Raw genomic sequence first — 25110 nt, forward strand, 5'->3', positions numbered from 1 at the left:
GAGGGTATGACCAGGATTCCTGGAGTTGGAAGATCTTCAGCTTCATCATCTTTGAATAACAAGGAAGAAAATGAAAGAGATGTGGCCTTTCTTAGTCGCGAGGATCCTGCCAGGTGGGAAAAACTGGTGTCAAAGGAAAAGGGCACGTGTTTTGTCTCTGAGGGAGGGACGGGGCTTGGGGGAGAAGAAAGTAGCCAAGCTTTGGGGAGGGGAAATGCACTACTGCCTGCCCTCGGGAAGTCCCAGAGCTTGGATACTCCTTCCTGCAGCTGTCTTCTGTGGGCAGGGACTACCCATGCCCTCCCCACCCCTGTAGCTTTTCTGGAGAAATTTAGGTTCTTGGAAGGAAGTTTAAAAGTGATCGTGTTCCGCTCCTGCCCACTGCAATCATTGCCCCTACAAAGTTGCACCACAATTGGCAGCCTTGGACCTTCCATAATCACTTAAAAGCTCTTCCTTGGAAACATTGGCTCTGCTTCCAAGCATGCATGCCATGGCCCACTTCCACACCGCGGCCCCACAGGCACCCAGAGCGGGTTGCCCAGCTCTCCCAAGCTCCCCCCACCCCCAAATATTTCCTCCTTCCGCTTTTTCCATCTGGTATTGTTTCAAGCCGGCTCACCACAACCAGGAGAGCTCTTTGAACTGAACTGAGACGATAACGTTACTAGCTTCAACAGCGGTGGGGGCTTAAATGGTTTCATCTTTTCTCCATTTCCTTTCCAACTTTGGAGTTGCGCGCTGGGAAAACTCTCCGAGAGGCTCCCTAGGGCGCCACTCTCCAGCGCGGTCGGTATGCAATAAATGCTTTCATCATCTATAATTGATCGCTCCCAAAATGGGTCGGAAATTGCTCAGTAACTATTTACTGTTTGGTTGGTTTGGGGCTTGAGGTCCCAGAACCAAGTCAAGGGCTCAGAACTGCAGAGCGTTTTTTCCATTTGCAGTCAACACTCGGCGAGCACCTCCCTCCCTCCAGCTGGCGGGGGCCGCTGCGCCCCTCCTCGCCCCCCCCCCCCGCCCCCCGGGCTCGAGGGAGGAGAAGGGCCAGGGCTTCGGAAGCCAATGGGCGCAGGCCCTGGGGACGGGTGTCAGAGCCGCGGGAACAGCGGAAAAGCAGCGAGATCAAAACAAAAACGGTGTATGGGAACACCGAGACCCTACGAACCCCATCCCTGCCAAAGGAGCCCCACCCTCATCCTCTTCGGGGCCGCGGCACGCCCAGAGCCCTGATTTCCGGCCGGGCTGTCCCCCGCGGGGCTTGCACGTGTGTGAGCGTCAGCCGCCTTGCCCGTGCACACGCGCGCGTGTGTTTGTTTGCACACGTCCGGACGCGCTTGCGCAAGCACCAATTCTCTCTCCCCAAGTTGGGAGGGGCGGTGGGGCCTTCATTCAGCCCACTGGGCAGCTCTGCCTGGGGGGCGCCCTTATCTGGGCCCCAGTCTGTCTGCATCTCCGTCCCGTCTCCGGCCTCGCCGAGCCGCCGACTCCCTATCAGCGCTGGCTCGACCCGCGTCCTTTAATCGCGGCCGGTTCCTGCCCTCCACCCTGGCCCCGCCGTGCAGCGGCTCCTTCCCCCTCGCTGGAAAAGTCGCTGGAAACTCTGAGCGGCGCTCGCTGGCCCCTCTGCCCCCCGCCCCGACGCCGGCTCTGCGGTGGGGGCCGGGAGGGCAGCTGGGAAACCAGAGCGGGTTCCCAGGGGACCCTCGGCGGCCCCTCCCGGCGCCGACTCACCACCCGCCGGCCCTCTCGGCAGCCGGCCACCGCCTCCCCGCGGCGCGCCCCGACGGAGCGCACTCGCGCGCCCCCGGCCGGCCGGCGCGAGCCCCCGCCCCGCGGGCGGGAGAGGGAGTCTCCGGCTCGCACCCCACCCCCAGCCGCAGTCCCGGTCCCAGGAAGACGGCCCCGCCAGCTCCCGGCCCGCGCGGCCAGGCCAGCGCGCGCCCCCTGGCCCCGTCGAGCCCGCTCCCTCCGCGGGCGTCCCGCCTAGCAGACCGGCCTTGACCGGGTCACGAGGGCGGGCGGCGCAGCCCCGACTTCTCCCTGCCCTCCCTGCGCGGGGACCCGCCGCCGCCGAGCCAGGCAGGAGCCTGGCAGAGATGCTCCTGCCCTCCCGGCCTTCCTGCGCGCCCGCCACCTGCTCGCCCGGGAAGGTAGGTGTCTCGAGGGAGAGCGGGCGGGTGGAGGCAGGAAGGCGGAGAGCCTCTCTCCCTGGGGTCTTCGTCCTAAATGCTGGGGTGGAAGAGATGGGAGGAACCCCTTAATCTCAGGAAAGGTGAAACTGACAGAAACCTGCCCATGCCCACGTGGGCTTGCAGCTGGAAAATGCCCGGAAAAGTGCCTAGAACCGGGGCACCAAGTTCAGGGCAATACTTGGAGGCGGCATAGAGTCTGCCTACTGCAGCAAGAATTACTGCACCCTGTGGAGCTGCAGGGGTGAAGAAGACCAACAGAATTGTGGGAGAACTCCCCAGATTTCCTGTCACACTCTGCGCTCTTCCAGATGTGGGGCCAATTCCCCTGGCCTCCATCTCTGTGTAAAGTCCTCCTTCATGTCTGCTGGCAGGATTGCCAGGAGAAAAACCCAATCTACCCTTCCCCATCCACCCCTGCATGCCCCAGGAGGAAGGCACTGCAGGGAGCAGTGTTGCAAGAGGACAGAATAGGCCACCAAGAATTAGCAACCCCGGAAAATTGGGTGGTGTGGAGTACCTCCTGCTCACCTCATCCTAGAGAGGGCAGGTCCACCCCTCCCCCCAATATAGCAGGGTGGGTGGCACCCTGAGGCTAAGGAAGGAGGTTCTGGTCAGCTGATGATTGGGACTGCTGGTGCTGACCAGGCATCTTGGCCTCAAACAGTCAGCTGGGTGGGGAGGGGTTGCTGCTAGGAACCAGCCTCCCCTGACCTGTGCTGCCACTCTCCCCTGCCTCAATTTCCCCTTCATGGGAGGGAGAGCAGGAACTGGGGTGTGTCTGCATGTTTTGCTTTTTGTAGGAGCCCTAATTGAATCCAGCTGTGAGCAACCCTTCCCCGGCCTCAGCCCTCCACTCCCCCCACAGCCAGTGATGGGCATGAAAAAGCTGTCCCCAGCAGGTCATTCAAATACCTGAAGGAATTCCCACTCAGAGCAGAGGCAGAGGGCTGCCCCCAGCTTTGTCTACACCCTCCAGCTCCGCAAAGCCCTATCAGGAACTGGGTACAGGAGATGAATAATCACAGCCCTCTATTGTACTTTCATCCCCTCTGGTCCCCCAGAACGCTTGTGTGGCTCATATGACTGGCGGCTGCACACAAACCCCACCCCTGTCAGCTGACCTATTGGCACCCTCAGCCCCCATGCTGCTCACATGACCCTCCGGCTGTACCTAACATGGTCACGTCCACTGCCAGCGCTGTGCTTACACTCTACCACACACAGCACCTAACAGGCCCTGCAGGCCCTCTTGAGCGCCAGGTTCCAGTCACACAAGTGCCAGGATTGGTCAAGCCCCAGAAGACAGCACAGGTTGGCTGAGCCTCTGGCCCAGTCAAATAGCACAGGTAGGAGAGAGGGGTTCTCGGGGAGAAAAGCCCTGTAGGGCAGGCCAACTGCTTCCATCTCTGGATGCCCGGAGCCCCTTGCGCCGACCTAAAGTTTGGATGGGGCAAAAAGCCAGCTGGCCATTAGGCATGGTGTTGTTGGAGAAGACGCTCTGTTCAAAAACTGGACTGGAGGCGTAGAAAAGTGGGGGGTGTGTGTGTGAGGGGGGTACTCAGCACTGTCCCTCCATGAAAAGTCCAATTTTGTGCTTGCCCGCTGCTCTGCTTCCTACCTCCACCCCTCATGGGCACCCTGAGGGGAGCCTTCTGTGCAGGGAGGGAGGCCAGACAAGGGAGCCAATACTGCTTTGAGCTCAAAAGGCGTGGCTGCTGCTGCCTGGAAGTGGCTGCCCACTCTCCCCCCCAGGAACCCTGGTCCTGTCACACAGTGGACATTTGGCCTTGCTGATTTAGGGCCTGAGTAAGCTCCTGTGCCCACAGACATACAGATGCGCTCACAGCCTGGGGGAGGCAGAGGGAACTGAAACAAAGTCTCGTGTGCCCAGGCCCTCCTGGCCAGCTGCCCAAGTTCCCTTCTGGGGGAGCCGGCCACAATGTGCAGTGAGAACCCCAGTGGGGCTGGCCAGTAGGCCTGTGTGCCCGAGGCTTTGTCCAGCAGACCTGCTCCTGGCCAGCCTCCCCCCTCCAGGCCTGGCCTCTCCCTCCCCCACTCCCACGGAGCTCCTGCCTGAGGCCTAACAAGCAGCCCATTGTGCCTCTGGGAGCTGCGCGGGCAGCCTGCAGGCGGGTGCCCGCAGTGGCCTGTTTCCTGGGTCCTTGAGCACCCACCCCACTGGCCCTGACCCCCTCCCACAGCCATCCCCTCCTCCGCCACTGGTGGTTGTGGTCAAGCCCAGAGGGCACTGGCGGCCCAGGCCCAGCAGGTTTCCCTTCTTTTCTTCCCCACAGAGGACTTTCAGAGGAGCCCTCCAACCTTGACCCGAGCATGCAGGCCCCTCCCTGCAGCCTCCCTGCCGGGCTCAGCCTGGATGACTTCATTCCCCGCCACCTCCAGGCCCACGTAGGGTCTTCCTCCCGGGGCACACGGGTGAGTGAGATGGCGAAGGGTGTGCTGTGGGCCCACAGTTGGCAGGGGACTTGCAGGACAGTTGGGGGAGCCAGCGGATTAAAGGAAGAAAAGAGGGAGGGGGGCGGTCAGAGGATCGCACCAAAGGGCCTTGCTGGTTTCCCTGCAAAAGAATCAGGCTGACCTTGGAGCCCTCACCATGGGGTGTGGGCTGTCCTGGTAGCCACCCGTCCTATCCTTCTGTGGAATCTTCTGGGCCTGAGCTGCTGCTCCTGGCCCCTCCACACAGGTGCCTGTGATCCGGAACGGTGGCTCCAACACCCTTAATTTCCAGTTCCACGACCCTGCGCCCAGGACCGTGTGCAATGGGTACTTCCCACAGAGGAGGGATGCTTCCCGGCACCCAGGTGGGTCTGCTCCCAAAAACCTGCTCCAGGAACCCTCTGTGGGGCGGGACTGCCTTCTGACAACATGATGTATTAGGCAGGGTGGGGCTGGGGTCTTCCCGGCCTCTGCCTCGGGCTCAGCTAACTCCCTTGCTGGCCTGTGAGAGCGAAACCGGCTGTGGGAGGCACAGCTTTCTCCCCTCTTCCACCCTCCTCTTACCCCAGTGCCAGGGGAAGGAAGCCTGCAGGGGCCAGGGAATGCGATTATATATATTGGTTCTAGAAGGAGTGAGGCCTGAAGCTGGCCCTAAGAGCTGCCCTAGCTGGACTCACCAGCCCAGCAGAAGGTTGGAGAGGCGACCTTGAGAGCCCATCAGCTGCCGGTCACCTATCGGTCACCCAGCCATGGTGTTTGGAGATCCTGACGAGGGTGCATCCTTTATCGAGCATTCCCTTTGTGCTGGACACTGTAGAGCTTTATCTCATTTAATTCCTTGATATCCTGATCAGGTAGGGTATGATTATTGAATCTTCCCAGCGAGGAATCAGACTGAGATGTTCGGGCACAGAGATAGAGCAGATGGACCTTTGTCCACCTGCCTGGAAGCCCTTGTACTGCTACACAGCAGAGAGCTGAAGACTCTGGGGAAGCTGAGGACGCAGTAGCCATGTCTGTGAATGAGTGTCCCTTACTGAGAGTGCTCTACTATGTGTCAGGCACTGTGCTGGGCTTGGTCACACACACTATCTCTCTGCGACTCTCCCTGATTGCTCTCATTTTTATATCAGTGGCAACTGGGCACTGAGAGGTTGATTGGTGGATACCACGTCACATAGCAGAGTGTATCTGAATCAGGTCTGCCCCCTCCACTCCCAGTGTCTTCTGCCACACCCTGTTGCTTCCCCTGCCTGTAGCTTTCTCTGCAAGTAGTGATTCCCAGCCTTGAGGATAACTCTAGGAAACGAGGGTGGGTGGAGGGAATGGCGCAGATTTCTCAAGGCAAAATCCATTTTCATTATTCATTTTAACTAAAAAAATAAACAAACAGAGGCCTGTGGAGGAGGTTTATAGAGTCTGCGTCATCAACTCTAAACAAATAAGGAGATGTTGAAACTTTTGAACCCACAGGGATCAATGTTCTGAGGAGCTAATGGGGCAAGCAACATCAGGTGGACCCCAGCGCCTTGCTAATGCTCCCTTGTGCACACCCCACAGATCCTGCTTGGTATCAGACCTGGCCAGGCCCTGGGAGTCACCCATCTGGGAGTCAGAAGATCCCTGTTTCCCAGCATGCCCAGAATTGGTCAGCCACGTGGACCAAGGACAGTAAACGTCAGGACAAGCGCTGGGTCAAGTATGAGGGAATCGGGCCAGTGGACGAGAGCGGCATGCCAATTGCACCCCGATCTGTGAGTCCAGGGCTGGGGCTCAATGATGGCTGGAGCCCAGTGACCTGCTGAGCTCTGCTTCTGTTAATTAAAGTGGGGACCTTGTACCCAACCATTCCAGGCTAAAGCAGGGATTTAACCACAATGGGTTTAGCAAATGTTGAGTCTTTTAAAGTTATGGGCACTCTTGTGTGTCTGAGTTATACAAATGTGTCAGGGGGAGGGATTCTAGAATGCCCCTCAGGTTCTCAAGGGTGGAGAACCATTACTGTCAGCAGTGGCCCTGGCACTGCCCCTTCTTAGTTGCAGAGCCCCTGGGCCCAGCTATGGCAGGCTTGGAAAGGTCTGGGATACCAGGCTTGGTGGGCCCTGCCTGTCTCCTACCCCCTTGACTGTCTTTGTTTGTTTGTTTGTTTGTTTATTTATTTATTTATTTATACAAGAACCGGGGTACAGGCCAGATGCACAGGAGGGTGAGAGGATTCACCAGACAGAGGGGGAACAGACCAGGCAGACTGACAAAATACACTGCTGAGGGGAGCAGCGGGCGAGACAGGAGAGGTCTGCAGCGTGATGTGGGATTCTCGCCCGGCGGCAGAGATCAAACCCGCGCTGCAGAGGCTGTGGACAGCTTCACAGTGCGGCGCTCAACCGCCCGCGCCGCCACAAGGGGAGGCCCTCTGGTGAATTAGCTGCCTGCTTCTAGTTGCTCACCTCCTTATCTAAAACTGAAAGTGGTAACATCTCCTTCCTGCCTCCCGGGGCTGTTGTGAGTCTTAGGTGAGGCAAGGGATGTGAAATACCATTTCCCACCTGCATGACTGCATTTAGTTTTCCTTTCATAGTTGTCATTACATAGAAACACATGGTCTTTGTTGAAACATTAGAAATATAGAAAATAAAAGAGAATGCACACCACCCCCTATCTCACAGCTTAGGGAGCAATACTGATAGAGATCCTTCCACATGTCTTATTTATCCATCAAGTGCTGTATGAAGTTCTGTCATTAAGATTAGCACAGCAGGGCCTCCCTGGTGGCACAGGCAGTTGAATGCAGCGCTGTGAAGCTGTCCACAGCCTCTGCAGTGCGGGCCAGTGGTAGAGATACCCACATGGCGCGGCAGACCTCTCCTGTCTCTCCTGCTGCTCCCCTCAGCAGTGTATTTCGTCAGTCTGCCTGTTCTGTTCCCGGCTCTGTCTCTGGTGAATCCTCTCACCCTCCTGCGCATCTGGCCTATAGCCAGTGCTTGTATGTATAAAAAAGTAAATGAATCTTTAAAAAAAAAAAAAAAGAAAGTTTAAAAAACTAAAAAAATAAAAAGATTAACACAGCAGTCGACTCCCTGGGACTTCAAGGGAAGGACTCAGTAAGGAAAAGCTTCTGTGGCTGGGAAGGTAGCCTGATTTTGTCTTCTCCAATCCCAGAGCGTTGACAGCCCCAGGGACTGGTACCGGAGAATGTTCCAGCAGATCCACCGGAAAATCCCAGGTGAGACACCCTCCCAGGGCCCTCTCCGGGCCAGAGTGAGCTCAGCCTATGGGGCTTAAGGAAGGGAGTGGGGAAGGGAACTTACCTGCTTGGGGAGAGTGGTCCCCAGAACAAGCCACAGGAAGGAGCCTCCACATCTCCTCCCTTAATGGGAGCGACCCCCCAGATCCCCAAGCCATTCTCATGGCTAGGAAGCCATGATGTCACTCATTTGTTCATTCAGCCAATCCCTTGACCACCTATCGAGCACTTATCTGGGTGCTGAGCACTAAGCTAGGTGCTGAAGATACAAGGAACAAAGAATGTCCCTGCCCTGGTGAGGCATCCATTCTAGGCCAGAGCGAGGCACAGAATGAACAAATCAGTGTTTCATGTGGCTGGCGATGTTAGGGCTGGGGAGGAAAAGGCCAGGGAGTGTCTGTGCAAGGAGGCTGCTACCTCATGCCCGCTGGTCCAGGGAGTGGAGGTAGCCCTGTGGGCTCAGGGCAGAGCAGCCCAGCAGGGGGAGCAAGAGACCCAGAGGCAGAGCAGGCTGGCACTTTGGTTTTGGGCTGCAAGCAGAGCCGGGACTGGAGTGAGAGGGACATGAGGTGGGGGATGGAGCCGCAGGTGACCAGGTCATGGAGGGCCTTCAGGGCCATTATAAAGACTTTGGGCATTTTTATGTGAGAGTGAGGACCCGCTGGGTGGTTCTGAGCGGAAGAGACATGCTCTGGCAAGTGAGGGCTACAGAGGCTCACGCTGGCTGCAGGTGGGGAAGAGAAGGTGGGGCAGGGTGGGAGCAGGGCACCACTTAGGAGGCCTGACTTTAATTTAGTGACGTTTGTGTCTCAGACCAGGCAGTACCGTCGGCATGGTGGGACTCCAGAGACAGAGACATGGGAGTCTGCCGAGGGATTGGACATGACATGAAAGAAAGGCAGTTAGGATGGCTTTAAACTTGAGCAAATTGAAGAATAGTTGCAATCCTTAAATGCTGGTCTAAGGGGCTTTCAGTTTTAGACATGCTTCCAAGTGGAGATGACAAGTAGGCAGTTAATATCCACATCTATAGTCCAGGGTGAGGCTTAAGCTGCAGATGGAAATACCTGGACTCGGAGAGACTTTGATTTAAGGCTCCCAAGCAATTCTAATATGCAGCCAGGGTTGTATATCCCTGAACTAGATGGTATTTTTAAAGCCAGAGGACTAGATAAGCCACCTAGTGAGATGGAGAGAAAGATCCCAAGGACTGAGCACTGAGACACGTGGAAGTTCAGAGGTTCAGGAGGTGAGCAGGAACCAGTACAGCAGACTGAGTCGGTGCAGCTATGGAGATGGGAGGAAAACCAAGTGGTCCCCTGAAGCCAAGTGAAAAAGGAATTTAAAAAGGAGGAAATCACCCACGGTGACATAGGCTGCTGATGGTCAAACACCATTGGCCATGGAGGTCACTGGGGTCTTTGATGAGAGCAGCAGGGGCAAGAGTGCTGGGGCTGAAAGCCTGCTGAGCTAGAAGGGGAATTGCCGACGGTGGGGTTCCTCCTGCTTGCTGCAAAGGAAAGCAGAAAAATCCAAGATCCAGAGGATGGTGTGCGATCTCAAGAGGGGCATTTTGGTTTCATCTAAAGTTGAGCTGCTGTGTCACGTCTGCATGCCAAGGAGGTCAGAGGCGTTGGTTGTTCAAGTGCATTTCCTAGAAAAGTCATAGGTACCTGAAAGTGGAAAGTCATAGATACCTAGGAAAGTCATAGACCCTGAAAAGTCATAGGTACCATAAGGAGTGGGTTTGGGCTGTGGGGAAGTACAAGCATTTAGGAAAGGGTGCAGAAAAGGAAATAGGAAGAACAGGAAGTGGAATGTCACCAGCCTGACATGGTGTGGGCAGGTCTGCAAAGGTCAGGGAGAGGGTGTGTATGGGAACGCAGGCAGGGAGGAACAGGAGGGTTTGGGCAAGTCTGTTGCCCAGTTGGGTTGGCTTGCTCAGTCCCTAAGTCTGCCAGAGGCATTTCAGGCCCTCCTGAGAACTGCCCTCCTAATTCCTGCCCTCCCTGGGGACATTCTTGAGGTCCTGACTCAGCCCCTTGGCCCCTGCTCTAAACAGGAGGGAGGCTGGGAGCAGCGGCCAAGGCCACTTCCCTGACCTTGTCCTTTCTGATTCTGCAGACCTGCAACTGGACTGGACCTTTGAGGAACCACCCAAAGGTGAGGAGGTACCAGTGCCCCGCCTAGTTCCTGCATCTGCCCCTCCCTGCAGCCATGCTTGGCTTTGGGGCTCCCTGGTTGGTTTAGTTCAACTTGCATTTTTATAGTCCATTTCTGGTGAGCTCCAATGGGAACTCAGCTTGCTGTGCAGAGAATGCTTAGCCCTGGCCACGTTTTCTCTGGGTTTCTAGCCTCATCTACAAAATGGGGATATAGCAACCCCAGAGTTGTTTTGAAGATTTAGTCAAGTGTGCAAAACTCTTGGTGCAAAGCCCACATTTAGTAGACTGGAGCACCATCCCAGTTCCCACAAGCCACCCAGGAGTGTGGGTGGAGACGCGTGCCAGACCTTCAATGATCCCCCAGGCACCCTCAAGCCCTGCTCACCTCCCCCTCCCCCTGCCTGTCTTCTTCTATTTCAGGGGGCTCCTGCAGCGCCACATCAACAGACTCAAGGCATCCAGGGCTCCAGCAAAAACCTGCCTCCAGGCCAGGCCAGTCCTCTCTGAGTGGGTGAGCCTTGGTGGGGAAGGGGCAGGGTCTGGGAAAAGGTGCTGTATTCCTTTTTGAGGACTGGCACCCCCTGGTGGCCACAGCTAGTGCAGCCTGAGAGCTGGCAAGGTCTGATCTGGTTCCTCTCACAGCCCTTATCACTTGGCAGGGTCCCCACTACTGCAGAGACTCCCCTCCCTGCCAGGGCCAAAGTGGGGTGCTAGGCAGGGATACACCTATTCCTGGTCAGGAACACCTGTGACACTTCTGACTGGCAGTGGAACTCTGTACCCCAAAGATCCACAGATCACATGGAATGGGGGGGGGGGTAGGGAAGCCCACACGGCTTTAACTTGTGGGCCATCTACTGAGGCCTGAGGGAAATAAAGGCTGTGGAAGACCATAAGCTTCTTCCCAGATCCACTGAGAGAGGACTTCCTCTCCCCTACACCCAGGTGAAGGATCCAGTTCCTTTTGTCTGTGTAGTCCATACAGGCCCAGCCTTGGCTGCCAGGGCGCTGACGGGGTTCAGTGTGACCTTGGGAACCAGGAGCTTTGTTTGCAAAGTGAAATTTGAGAGATCACCTCATCAGCATAGCCATGACTGGCTGTGGCTCTCGACATGATCAGTTACACAGAGGCTAAGAGCTTGAGATTTGGCTTCAGCTGGATCAAGCTGACATGTTGCCATTAGCCCTGTAACCTTGCACAGCTTCAGCAGCCTGAGCCTCAGTGTTCCCATCTGTTAACAGGGATCATGGGTGGTTGTAGGACCAAGGCACATAGCAAGTCTCCACAGACATCACCAATGTACAGATTTAATTATGACTAAAGTTCCCTTAGATTAGAAAAGACATAATCCGTGCCCCTTATCACTAATATGACTAACATTATTACTAAATAGAGAATAGAGAATAGAGTCATTGTCACAGCCACCAGATCCTGACTCCCCCATTAGACATTCAGTCCTTTGATAAGTTGCTGAGGTGCTGCACTTGGAGAAGAGCTTCAGACGCAGCAGAGGCTGGAGCATGACAGCCAGCCAGGATAGGTGCGCCGGAGGGGACTGCGGCCATGTGCTGGCGGGCACCCGGGGGCTGCGAGGCCTCCCTGGATACTTCACTGCATCGGTGCCCTGAGGGAGCAGAGACGACTTTCAGGGGCTCTTTCCCTGGTCGCGGTTCTCCTTGAAATAAGATGTAGTCTTACACTCTTGGGCCTGGGTGTAAGACCACGCACAGTGGCAGCTGGAGAGATCACCTTCTTCAAAACTGTACAAACATACAGAGCCACAGCCGTGGGCCCAGACTGAATGCCACTGCGGGAGAGTTCACCGGGAGGGTTCTGCCACTCAAAGAGCAGATGCATGTGTCAGGCCTCCTCCTGGGCCTCGCCTCTGTTCCCTCACCTAAGCCTCGCCACACCCTGATGACGGTGGGGATCATTTCCACACTATGGTATTGAACCTGAGGCTCCAGAGTTCAGTCACTTGCCAGGTCGCACAGCCGAGTGGTGGAGGTGGGATGTGAACTCAGGTGCTTAAGTCTGCTTCCACAGCCTGGAGCAGGTGGGCAGGGGTGCAGCTGTGTGCTCACGGCTACTGCAGTTTCTGCAAAGGAAACTGAAGGGATTCCCTTCCCTTTCTTTAGAAGAAACTGGAACTCTGAAGAGTTTCCTAGGCGCACCTTCAACTCTAACCTTGGAGCATCTTCCTCTCCAGTGCCCACTCCAAATCAGGTAGCTTGCCAGAACCTCCCTCCACCTCCCCCCTCCCCCAACACCCTGCTCTTTGGCCAGGCCCCTCTGCTGAAGCTGCACAGATAAGCCCTTTCCACTTGGTGCAGCCAGGAGAGCCCAGAGTGCTTAGGAGGCGCCAATGGGCACAGGGGAGGGACTATCACCCCAGAGTCTGTTTTCTGAGCCTGACCAGTGTCCTCTCCTCAAGTTGTTGCCCACCCACCTCCATGTAGGTACACAGACGCAGAGAGAAGGCAGACAACATCTGGACGGAAGAGTCTTGGAATCAGTTTCTGAAAGAATTAGAGACTGGGCAAAAGGTGAATGGGTGCAGCCCCTCAGCTTTGCATTTTATTTTTATTTTTTTTTTTATAGAGGCATGCTTTATTTATTTGTTTTGCTGGTTTGTTTGTTTGTTTTGTTTATACATGCACTGGGTACAGTCAGAAGCGCGGGAGGGTGAGAGAATTCACCAGAGCCAGAGCAGGGAGCAGAGCAGGCAGAAGGACCGAAGTACACTGCTGAGGGGAGCAGCGGGCGGCAGGAGAGGTCTGCACGCCATGTGGGACCCTCCTCTGGTGGCCGGGGAGCAGCCGGGGATCGAACCGGCGCCACAGAGGCCGCGGGCAGCTTCACAACCCAGCGCTCAACCGCTGCGCCACCGGGGAGGCCCCAGCTTTGCATTTTAGAAAGCGGGTTCACGCCCTCTGACTTGCTCTTCCCTCCCTTAGCCCAAGAAGCCACTGGTGGACGACCCTGTTGAGAGACCCTCCCAGCCCATTGAGGTGAGTACTGTGGGAAGTGGGGGTGTGTGGGAGGGGACACAGCAATGCGGAGAGAGGGATGAGGGAGAGTCTGGGTGATGTTGGTCCCGGTGACCATAGGCAAAGGCCACAGACCAAAAGCTCTGACCCTCTCCAGTCCTGTACAGTTTTCTAGCCCAGGACAGTGTCTGGCACACAACAGGCATTCAATAAACATGTGTTGGATAAACGTGTGTTGACCAACACAAGAGCTGAGAAGGGAGTGGTGGGTGTGGACTGGAATGGTCAGGAAGTATTCTTGGAGGTGGAGCTGGTCCTCCAAAGAGCTTGGCCAGGCAGAGGGGGTAGGGGAGGAGCAGAGGCAGAGGCAGAGGCGGGAGAGAGATTGATTGATTCTAGGGTGTGTTCTTGCACAGGCATGTGTGACCACCAGCTGGGATGGGCAGCGGGAGGGGGAGCAGGTTGGGTACAGGGAGGCCAGGCTGTGGAAGACCACCTGGGAGAGGAACTAGGGAGCCCCGAGGCTTGGGGACAAGGAAGTAACTGACAAAAGTGGCACTGAGGCGCCATCAGTAAGTATTAAGCGAATGTCATCCGTCTAGGTGAGGGGCGAGCTGGCCCAGGAGGGAGGGGCCAGTGAGAGGCTGTGGCAGGGGCGCCCTCCAGACGCCCTGAAATGCCTCCCCAGGGCCACAGGCAGGGGGCCTGCCCCTGGCTCTGAGCCCTGAGCCTGCCCTTTACCCGAGCGCCGGGCGCTCTGTCCTGCGCTTCTCCCGAGTGAGCTTTGCCCCGCGCCCGCCCCCGACTCTGCACGGCCGGGTCTGCCCATCACTGCCCCCCCAGGTCCTGCTGGAGAGGGAGCTGGCCAAGCTGAGCGCGGAGCTGGACAAGGACCTGCGGGCCATTGAGACTCGGCAGCCGTCCCGCAAGGTGGCGGCCTCCCGGGGCTCCCCTGGCGGTCGCGGGGGCGGGGAGGGGCGGGGGGGGCCGGCTGGCGGGGCCGGTCGCCCCCAACCGCCCGGGGCGCGTCCTCGGGCCGACTTCCCCGCCGTCTGCGCCGCCCTCTAGAAAAGCCGGGGATTGACTTTCCCCGGTGACCCCGAAAAATCCTCCAGGCCGCCTCCGCCTGACGTCCGAGGGCCCGGGGCGCCCCCGCCCCCCGCCGCGCCCGCCCCGCCCCCATCCAGCCCGCGGGACCCCGGCCCGGCCCCCGCGCGGCGTCCCCGGCCGCCCGCCCCCTTCCGCCGCCCGGTTTCCTCCCCCGGCCCCTCCCGGACCCCGCGGCCCGCCCGCCCCGCCCGCCCCGCCCGCCGCCTTCCCTGGGCGCCGAGAACTTTTCCGGAGGCGGCGGCCTCGGCGGCGCTGGGACCCGCGTCCCGGCCTGACCGCGCCCGTCTCCCGCGCAGAGCTCGCCGGCGCCCGGACGGCCCCGGCCCGCGCGGCCCGCGGCGGGGTGAGTGCGGGGGGCGGCGGGGTGAGCGCGGGGGGCGGCGGGGTGAGCGCGGGGGGCGGCGGGGTGAGCGCGGGGGGCGGCGGGGGGCGGCGGGGACGTGGCGGGGCGGGGGCCGCGGCCGCTGCTCCTCGCCGGGGAGGGGGGCGGCCCCGGGCGCCCGAGGGAAAGCGGGCCTCTCCCCGGGACGCGGGGAGTGGGGGCGCGGGGAGTGGGGGCGCGGGGAGGGGCGCCCCGCACTCCCCGCGCGGGCCCCGGCCGCGCCCTTGCCCGCCCGCCGTGGGGAGGCTGGACGGGCTGCTGCGAGCCCAGGATCTGGGAGACGCTGGGGGGGCGGGGGGCGCGGGAGCTGGGAGCGGGGTGCAGTGGGATGGTCAGGGAGGTAGTGGGGTGAGCTGGGAGGGTGTGAAGTTCACTCGCTGTGTCCCCACGCAGCCCAGCCTCAGCCTGGAGCTCCAGCACCCCGAATGCACTTTACCTGGGTTCCTCCCGGCCCCTGAGCCCCCACAGAATGGCGGATGGAGGAAGCCCCTTCCTAGGTCGTAGGGACTTTGTCTACCCTCCCTCAGCCCGAGGTAAGGACCAGTTCCTGCCGCTTTTCTCACCCACACGGTCACCCTACGCGTCACATATGCTTGTGCCTTGGGAGGCGGGAAGGGCCCAGAGCCCCCACCTGTCCCTGGTGGGGGGAGGGCATAATGCCACGGACCCTGCACCCCAGAAGCCGCCTTCCCGCTGAGGTAGTGCTTCTCCACAGACCCTAGTGCCTCTGAAGGAGGGGGCAGCCCTGCCAGGAAGGAAGAGAAGAAGGTAAGAGGGGGTGGAAGCCCTAGGGTCTGGGTGCAAGGAGGGTCTGCAGTGGGTGGGAGTTGGGGGGTCGGCGGTTCTGAGCCTGCCACCTGCCCTGCCGAGGTAACCGCTCTGTCCTCTCCTCTCCTTATACCCAGAGGAGGGCTGCCAGGCTCAAATTTGACTTCCAGGCACAGTCCCCCAAGTAAGTGTTGTCCTGCTGTCTCCTCCCCTAGGCCTGGGGTGGTCTCTGCACTCTGGGGAAGGGTGGGGGGGGTGGGGCTGTGGGGTAGCTTGGTGGGGACTCTGTGGTCTGATAAGGAGGAGGACCCCAGCTTGTTGGATGTCTTGCCCTGGGCTGCAGGGAGCTGACTCTGAAGAAGGGGGACATTGTGTACATCCACAAGGAGGTGGACAAGAACTGGCTGGAGGGAGAGCACCATGGCCGGCTGGGCATCTTCCCTGCCAATTACGTGGAGGTGAGTGGAGAGGAACAGAGCGAGCAGGGGCCCTGGCAGGAAGGCAGATGCATTAGCAGAGACTTAATGTGCAGACCCCCTTTGACCGTGGGGCCCTCTCCTGCTCACATGTCACTGGTTTCCTCAGGTCTGAAACTGTGAGCCTGGGGACAGGGGCCAAGGCAACCTCATTCATGACCTTGGCCCCACAAGTCCTGGCCTAGGAGCTCCAGCTTTGTGCCCTGCTGATACTCAGGTGTAATATTTTTCATGACTCTTCTCCCGGTAGGTGCTGCCTGCAGATGAAATCCCCAAGCCCATCAAGCCCCCCACCTACCAGGTGCTGGAGTATGGGGAAGCCGTGGCCCAGTACAACTTCAAGGGGGATCTGGAGGTGGAGCTGTCCTTCCGCAAGGTGCACCAGGCCATCCAGGCGGGCAGTGGGAGGCTGGTGAAAACATTTAGGTGTACCCATCTTCACCCAGTATTGCAACTTCCCGCCCAATCTCTGCATATGTTCCCTCAGTGTAGCCCATTTTTGAAAGGCTATAAATTTCTAGAATGGTTGTGCTTTTTTTGTGTAGGTTGGGGTAGGCTGTGAGGATCACAATCAGCATTTTTGACAAAAAGGTGGAATAGAAATACTAGATGCCTTCCATATAGGAAGGGCATTATCAAATTTTGGGGCAGTTCTCAAATACTTCACTCATTGGTAATTTACAGTTTTTATTGTAGATACCAGAGAAGTCTCTTGCTTTTTTTTTTTTTTTTTTTTTTGTAAAGATTCATTCTATTCATTTATGCATACAAACACCAGGGTATTGGCCAGAGGTGCAGGGGCAGAGGATAAGAGGATTCACTAGAGACAGAGTGGGTTGCAGAACAGGCAGATCTACTGAAATACACTGCTGAGGGGAGAAGCGGGCGAGACAGGAGAGGTCTGCTGCGCCATGTGAATTACTCACTAGTCGGGGATCAAGCTCAGGCTGCAGTGACTGGTGATAGTGCTGAGATCCCTTGTGCTTTATAGTGCTGAGACCCCTTGTGCCACCAGGGAGGCCCCCGGGAAGTGGGAAGTCCCTTGTTTTCACAACATGATGGTTGAAGCAGTATCGGGTTCTGAAGTGAATTTTTAGACAGTTGTGTAGTGTATTCTGCAGGACTGTGGTTAGACACGGATCACGGCTTGACTGGCCAGAACCCTTGGATTTAAAGACTTCGATTCCTTTCATTTTTCTTATTCTCAGTGCAGGCAGGCTGCTCAGCCCACTGGCTAGAGTGTTTGGTATTAAAGTACTTAAAGTATTAAAAACAGTTTTTACTGTGGATCATGGTCAAGGAAGTTTGGAAAATGTCTTAGAAAGCAGGAAACAGCCTCCCTTTGTTTGACTTTTGGGACAGAGGCCATGAATGCTTCCAGTGACTGCACCCCAGAAGGGCGAGCCCCAGGGAGAGAGCAGGGAGGAGGTGGGTGAATGGAGGGTGGTGGGCAGGAAAGGGCTGGAGATCATCTCCCAGGGCCACCCCAGCTGACATCAGCCAACTGTGAGCTCGAGAATGCTGCAGCTGCCCTCAGGGAGTTTTTTGTTGCAGTGGGGACAGGATCCCTAGGGTGGAGGCAGGAATAAGGACCTCTGGCAGTGGTGGCTGGTGCTTGTACAGAGCTTCTTATGAGCTCTGGGGGGAGATAGTGCTATGACCTGGCCAGGGGACACATGTCCATAGGCTTCCCATAGAGGCAGGCCTCGGTTAAACCCAGCACTGCTTGGTGGGCAGAGCGCAGACATCTGCCTGCTCCCCCAGGCAGCCTGGATTTGGCTCCTGCCTCCCCCTCTTCCTAGCTGTGTGACCTCCACATAACTTGCTGATCCCCTCTAAGCAAGATGTTGTGTCTAAATGAGGCAACCCACATGTCAGGTCAGGTGTGGAAGCCCAGGAGGGCCTGCAGACACAGCTCCTTTCTCCCCACCCAGGGCGAACGCATCTGCCTGGTCCGCAAGGTGAATGAGAACTGGTACGAGGGCCGCATCTCAGGCACAGGGCGCCAGGGCATCTTCCCTGCCAGCTACGTGCAGGTCACCCGGGAGCCCCGGCTCCGGGTCTGCGACGAAGGCCCCCAGCTCCCTGCATCTCCCCAGCTGACTGCCACCCACCTGGCCAGTCACCCCAGCTCCCCCTCAAAATTACGAAGCACAGCTGACAACACCGACTGGGGGGGCCGGACCTCACCCCGCCGCCCTGGCTTCTCCTCCCCAACTCAGGAGCTTAAACTCCAGGCCCAGGTAAGGTGACCTACCTCTGACTGGAGAACTCATCTCTGCTAAACATTGCTCCCCACACACCCCCATTCCTGGGACGGGCTGCACTTTGGAATTCTTCCCAGACTGCCTCAGGATAGACTAGTGGGGGCTCCGGATGGAAGCTTGCATGGGGCCCCACCCTGCCCTTGTGGACTGCAGACCCTTCAGGTGGTCTGACCCTTGAGCAGCAGCCAGAGGCATGGGGTGGCCAGCCAGCTCTGGGTGGGACCCTAAAGTCAGCCCTGGCCTCCTGATCTCCCACACTGCACGTTGAGGCAGACTTCCCTCTCTGGGCTTGGGTTTTCTCATCTGTAGGACAGAGTAGCTGGTGGGTGGAAGATAGCCCCTGAACCCTGGACTGAGAGCTCGTGAGGCTTCTGCACTCCTTGCTCATCAGCAAACCTGGACAGCCAGATACAGCCACACCAACTCCCCTCACCCCTGGCTGGACAAACTTTGTCCATGCTGGCATTCAGAAATCAGCCCCGCACCCTAGTGGGCCTCAGTTCCCAGCCCTGTGACGTAAAATACTCAAACAGATCTGCCTGTGCCACGTGGGCGCGGCCACTGTAGGTCAGGCGGCCTATTTCCCATCTCTCTCATGCCTGCCTGTGCCGTCTTTCCTTCTGTGGGCCTCCAGGGTCTCGGCACCCCTGCCTCAGCTTTGACCCATCATGGAGGCTCCAGCCGTGCCATGGACGTGGGGACCTCCTCCCCCAACACCACTCAGATACACTGGACCCCGTGAGTACTGCAGCCGTGGGCTCCAGGTGGGCCCTGAGGTGCACAGATTTCCAGAAAACCCCCACCGCGCCGTGGATTTGTGAACTCCTAGCAATAGATAGTGCTTGTCCTTGCAGCACTTATGTATGATGGGGGGGAAGTCTTTTATGGGGGAGCAGGGGAGCAGGCACTTCTCAGGGGTGTCCTGACCTTCCAAGCAGCCCTGTGGCCTTCAAGCAAATCTCCCTCGGGTCCTTTGCTGGGTTTGCAGTCCTGAGGGCAGTGCATATGTGGAAGAAGTGTGGGAGTTGGTAGAACAGACCTGAAGGCCCTGGGGAATGGGGTGGGGGGTTGGGTGGTTAGGGCTCAGGGACAGGGAGCCCCTCCAGAGAGGAATGGAGTCTCCATTCCTGGGGATGGGCCTTAGGCTCATGGGAGTGGGGAGGGACCCTGGGAAACTCAGAGGAAGGGGCAACACTTGGGTGTGAACTCTGCCAGCTTGGTCTGGGGATGGTGGGGACTCCGGGGGGTGCCATGATGCTGTCTCCACAGGTACCGGGCGATGTACCAGTACAGGCCCCAGAATGAGGATGAGCTGGAGCTGCGGGAGGGGGACCGGGTGGATGTCATGCAGCAGTGCGATGACGGCTGGTTTGTGGGTATGTGGGCCTGCCAGGTGTGCCTCGGGGACAGACTAGAGGGGGCCATCTCAGGGTCCCTGGGGGGTGGTTTAAGTGGGCTGCTGCTGCCTGCCAGTGCTGGTTCAGCAAAGATTCCTGGCCTCTTCGCTCCCCACTTAGCTTCTAGGCTGGCAACTGGGAAGGCCTGGCACTGGGGCTTCCCCAATCCAGCACTCTGTTGTCTGTCCTGAAGAGGGACAAGCTGGGAGGAAATCGGCTACCCAGGATCATCCATGAAGTCAGTGCAGCCTCAGGGCAGGGTTCCTGACCCCTGGACTCCCCCTTCCTCCTCTTTCCCACCGCACACTCAGCCTCTAGAGCAGTGTTGGGGGTGCAGGGTCCTTCTTTCCATGTTGCTAAGTTCCTGGTGGAAAAATTCAGGTCTCACACCTGTGTTCCCTGGCCTGCACCCTCCCCTCCCCCAGCCAACCAGAGGGAGTGCAGTACATTAAGATCCTAGTCCTCAGGCCTGTCCAATGGCTTTCAGGCAAAGGACTAATGCAGGAAGCCTCAGGTTGGCCTGGGCCTGCTTCCACCAGGGTCCACATGGTCTGTTTCCCAGGGTGGGCAGGCCCTGCGCAGCCATCAGCTACAGAGGATGGGGTTGTCCTCAGAGGCCGGAGCAGCCAGAAGCCCTTCCCTCAGTGCTGCAGGACCTGAAGGGTTGACTTGGGGGGTGGCGCTCCCTGGGCAAGGGTGGCCACAGAGGCAGTTAGTTCCTTGACCTGGCAGCTGCCCTTTCTCTTCTGAGTCTCAGTGCCTTGCTGCTGACCAAGCTTTGCACACACCAGTGATTATGAAGCACTGACTTGTTAAAGGCCCTTGCCGCAGACGGGTGGGCTGGAGTGCATTCCAGTTTTATTCTGAAGGTTTCTGCTTTTGATTTTTTTTTTACAACTACTAATAAAATGTTGCAAATTTGTATAGACTAGAAGGACAGCACCATTTATGTGGTATAAGCCACAAATGCTTTTAGAGGACAGGAGCAGAATCTTCAGTTTCTTAGTCACCTGGGCTCATTTCAAGTGTTCAGTAGCCCCTTGGCTAGTGGTTGTCACTTTGCATGGTGAGAGTCAGGGAAGGCTTCCTAGAAGAAGTGGGGGAACTGGGCCTTGAAGAGCAGGGGAAGGATTTGAGGAAGCAGAGAGGAAAAGGGAGCACTACAGGCAGGGGGCACAGTAACAGCAAGGTCTGGGGGCAGGATGGCTTTGGGTGCTCACAGGAAGTCAGGGTGCTAGACTGGGCGGAAAGGGAAGGCCCAGGACTTCAATTTCATTTTATATTCCTCTATTCCTTACCCTCAAGACACAATTTTCTTAGGGGTTATAGGAGACCAGAGGCCTGCCTTTTAGTCCCTCTTTAGCCCCAAGCTGCCCAGTGCTTTGGGGGAATTCACTCGGCCTCCTCTCTACCTACCCCATCTCTAAATTGAGGTGCCATACTATAGACCAGTAGGGTTCCTGCTGATGTAAGCTTTGTGATTCATCCTCCCATGTCCCTGCTTTCCCAAGGCAGGGTGGGGTCATTCCGTGCTGTGTGCCAAGGTGTAGACAGTCAAGTGCCCAGGTCCTTAGGTTGGTACTGCATTTAGGAAGTATTGCTTTGTCCTTCTAAGTTTCTGCCACTCGGGGGCAGGGGTGAGGAAAGCAAATCCTCCCCGGGATTGGGACTCCACCTGCAGTTCTGAGTACGGCCAGCAAGGGGCAGCGCCTCCCCCACCCTAGAGTCCTGTTACAAAACCAAGTGTCTTTCTCTTCCTGTTTTTCCTCTCTCAGGTGTCTCCCGGAGAACCCAGAAATTTGGAACATTCCCTGGAAATTATGTAGCCCCGGTGTGAGTGGTCTCCATGGCAACTCAAGAGTCCAGCCAGGTTGGGGTGGGGAGCAGTAGCACTTATGGGAGGGAGAGAGGACCCCCCTCCCACATCCTCTTGCCCCAGGACCTGAACTGTTGGCATCTGCAGACAACTCCAACAGCCTTTCCCTTGGAGCCCCCTGGAGCCCCCTGGACTGATTCCCACCCACAACTCACAAGCATTCCTCTGACAGTCCTTTTATTTCCTCCCCTACCCCACTCCCCAAATATAGAGGTCTGCTTTGAAGTGGAGATGGTTTCCAGCCTTATTGAGACCAGACCCCCGAGTCTCCCACCCCCACCCTGCTATGGCGTTTCCTCTAACAGGGACCAGCTCCCAGCTTCACCCCCATGGGGTTCCTCTAACAAGGACCAGCTTCCTAACCTAACAGACCAAAGGCTGCCTCTGCCTGGAGGGGGTTCCTCCCCTTTCCAGCTTGCCCCCACCCCTTGCCTGCCTGCTTCCAGCTGAGCCTGGGAGTGTCTTGGGGGTTGGACACAGCACCTTCTTAGCAGTCAAGGCCTGGCAAGAGTTCTGTGCAAAGGCCTCCTCTTCCCAGAGACTGCCAAGCCCTGAGCCGGGCCCTGCAGATGTCCTGCTGCTGTAGTGCCCGGGGTGGGGGGGGGTCTGGAGAACTGTCCTCTTCCACATGTCTGCAGGAGAGACTGATATGTACTGCCCTTCCCAGCTCTGCCCAGCCCCTAAGTCTCCCCTGGAAGAGAATGTACAATAAATCTGGATACCAGGGACCTGCCTTGCAGTTCTTTTCCTTTGGGGTGGGAGAGGCCTCCTCTTGAGTGTGTGTGTGTGTGTGTGTGTGTGTGTAAGGGGAGGCTGGAAAAGCACTGTCATTAGCTCTAAAGATCTCAGGTCTCAGGCAGAATTGGGCAGCCCCCAGGATTGGGCAGCTGTCTGACCAGCAGTGTTAAGAGAACAACTAATGTCACATGGACCAGGGCAAGACTGATTGTGGGGAGAAACCAGAGACAGGAGCTGAATGCAGCCTTGTTTGCAGACTGTTTTGATTCTGGAGCCACTGTGGGGTTGCTGGACTAGATGACATTTCGGCTGTTCTGCTCCTAATGCTTTCCTTCTGCGGACTCCGTTTCCACACCGAAGCTCTCAAGCATTTGTTTACTTGTTTGGGCTCAGGTCTTTGAGCAGTCAGTTGTGGGAACTGGGAGTGGGGGGCACAGCTAGCCAGTGACTTCTTGCCCTGGGTTTCAGAGTCCTGGGGTTGTGGTGGCTGTGGCGTGGCAGCAGTGCATCAGTCTGGGCTGGCTGCTCTGTTCTGTGGCAGCTGCTAGGAAGCTAAGCGGGCATAGGTGCTATAAATTCTTTAATGTTAAGTGTCCCAGCAGGAGGATATGATTCCATTTTACAGGAGGAGAGACGGAGGCCAAGAAATTTTGTCTAGATCACATCACTATGAAATGCTGGTCCTATCAATGACTTGCCACCTCTCTGCACAAAGCCTACCAAGTGCCCAGGCAGGCTGTGTGCAGAGGCCCCGGAGAAGGAAGGTAATGCGTGGGGTCAGGGCTGCTCTGGGAGGTCCTGGGCTGGGCCTCTTAGCATTCATCCTGGCAATTCTGTCTTCTAGGCCTGTCACTAAAGGTGCCCCCACCCCAGGTGGGTGGAAAGGGGTGGTGGTGCATAGTCTGTCAGGCCAGTGGGAGGGTCTGTGAGTGACAGGGCTGTGACCTGGCCAGCAGGTTCCATGAGCCTGGGTGTGACCTGAGGCCCAGAGGTGGTTAAATAGCAGCTTGAAGAACAAGACCTACGTGCACTCCTTTATCCATTCTGTTCATCCCTGTCCTCACCACAGTCTGCTGGTAAGCTGGCAGGTTTAGCCTGTCCTGTGGAGTTATTCTTCAGGAGCCCACTGGCCTGTTTCGGATCCTGGTCCTGGCTCCTTTGCATCCCCTGATGCCCTCATAAATGATATCAGGGTTGAGACTTCCTTTCCGGGCAGAAACCAAATCCACACCCTCTCTGATGAGGCCCTGAAACCTCTGCCGCAAACCAGCCCTACGCCCCTGGGCTGCCTGCCATGAAGGCCCTGCCTGTAAAATGGCCACTTCTGTGCCTGACCCAGCTTTAGGGAGGCGTAAGGAGGGAGGGGCCCTAAGGAGTTGAGAGCCAGAAAGGACCTGAGGCCAGGGGGTATGACGTGTGAGGCATATCAGACTGAGGTGAGAGGAGTGATTTTGACTTGCCCAGGGTCACGGCATAGTTTAAATCAGGACAGCACTTCCTTCTCCACAGGGCACGCCTTGGGGTCAGCTGAGTGGTTTTTTTTTTTTAAGATTTATTTTTATTTATTTATGCATATAAGAACTGGGGTGTAGGCCAAAGGTGCTGGGGCGGGGGAGGGGGTTTGAGAGGATTCACCAGAGACAGACTGGGGAGCAGAACAGGTGGATCTACTGAAATACACTGCTGAGGGGAGCCATGGGGAGACAGTATTGATCTGCTGCACCATGTGGATCAGCTCCCTGCCTGGGGATGGAACTCATGCTGCAGTGGCTGGTGATAGCTTGACAGTGCTGAGACTTTAACCCCTGCGCCACCAGGGAGGCCCAGCAGAATGCTTCTGTTACGAGTTTTGTGATTACACATCCCACGGAGCACAGTCCAGCAGATGCAACTGCAGATGTCCCTAGAGACTGACCAAGGTGAAGTCAGGAGCACAAAGAGGCACAAATAGCCCCCACCAGAAATTGGAGGGGGTGGGTAGTAAGGGAGGGAAATCAAGCCATTCAATCATTGAACACTACTAATCAACATTTATTGAATGCCTACTATGAGCCAGACACTGCTAGGCCCCAGGAAGTAAAGCATGAACCCAAAAAACAAATCCCACTCTGCCGTCAGAAGAGCCTGGGTTCAGGCAGCTTTATATGGGAGGGCAATCTGCAAAACAGGAGGGCAAGCTATGCTTTATTCCCATGTGACATATGGGGAAACTGAGGTCCAGAGGAGCTGAGAAAACTGCCCCAGGTTACCCCGTAAGAGGTAGTTTGAGACTAGGTCTGTGTGACCCCAAGACTGTGGGCGCCCTTCCTGCAGCTCCAGGCTCCCTCCAGGGTTTCCAGAGCTAGAACAGGAGCATCAGGGAAAGAGGCCATGTCAGGGGAAGGGGAAAGTGACACAGTGACACTTGCAGAGGCAGAGGATGGGCTGGAACAGCAGGGCTGGCTGCCAGCGGGGCTGGGAGTGATGGGAGGAAGAGATGCAGGGCACAGGTGTCGGGAGGGGTGTTGAGGGCACTCCTTGCAGAGGGAATTTGGAAGGAATGACTCACACCTGAGGCAGGCAAGTTACAGCTGTGCCCACAGGTATGCTCCCCTGCAAACAGCCCCACCTGACGGCAGAGTGGCCCGCAGAGGAGTGCTAGGGAGGCTCTGGTGGGCCCTGAGCTCCCGCTGCGGGTTGCCAGGTATGACTCAGGGAGAACCACTTGCCAAGTCAAGCTGTCATTTGGGTCCTCTCCTTGGCACCTAAGCCCTTCCATTCCCTAGAACTTGGGGTCCAGCTGGTTGGCAGAAGAGTGGGGCTTTGCAGGCTGCGGGCCTATAGTGGTTGTTGGGGTTGGAGTGGTCCCGGGTGGGGTCAGCAGAGCAGGAAGGGGAAGGCAGCCAGGAATAGAAAAGACCCAGCTACAAAAAGTGAAGGCCCTTGGTAGCCAGGTGGGTGTCTGGACACCTGCACCCCTGAGCCCCTCTTCATCCTCCCGGGTGGTGCAGGTCTCCCTAGAGCAGGCCGGCGGGCATCTCTAGAAGGGAAGCTGGGGCTGGGGTCGG

The 25110-nt window shown here is 57.4% G+C and overlaps 1 protein-coding gene across 1 annotated transcript; it reads left to right on the forward strand.

Annotated features, from left to right (window-relative positions):
* Positions 1–6: 6 nt before the first annotated feature.
* Positions 7–21286, forward strand: SORBS3 (sorbin and SH3 domain containing 3; the record flags this gene model as incomplete). Its single annotated transcript, XM_084245971.1, has 21 exons — positions 7–113; positions 4490–4628; positions 4897–5014; positions 6210–6403; positions 7809–7872; positions 10018–10056; positions 10479–10569; positions 12198–12285; positions 12519–12605; positions 13017–13070; positions 13893–13979; positions 14456–14502; positions 14935–15074; positions 15257–15309; positions 15447–15493; positions 15653–15767; positions 16036–16161; positions 17720–18028; positions 18687–18790; positions 19322–19428; positions 21225–21286. 21 exons carry the CDS (start codon positions 7–9, stop codon positions 21284–21286), a joined length of 2178 nt encoding a protein of 725 aa, XP_084102097.1.
* Between the last annotated feature and the right edge of the window lie 3824 nt (positions 21287–25110).

This window comes from Talpa europaea, assembly GCF_964194135.1.
Source record: "Talpa europaea genome assembly, chromosome: 10".
NCBI lineage: Eukaryota > Metazoa > Chordata > Mammalia > Eulipotyphla > Talpidae > Talpa > Talpa europaea.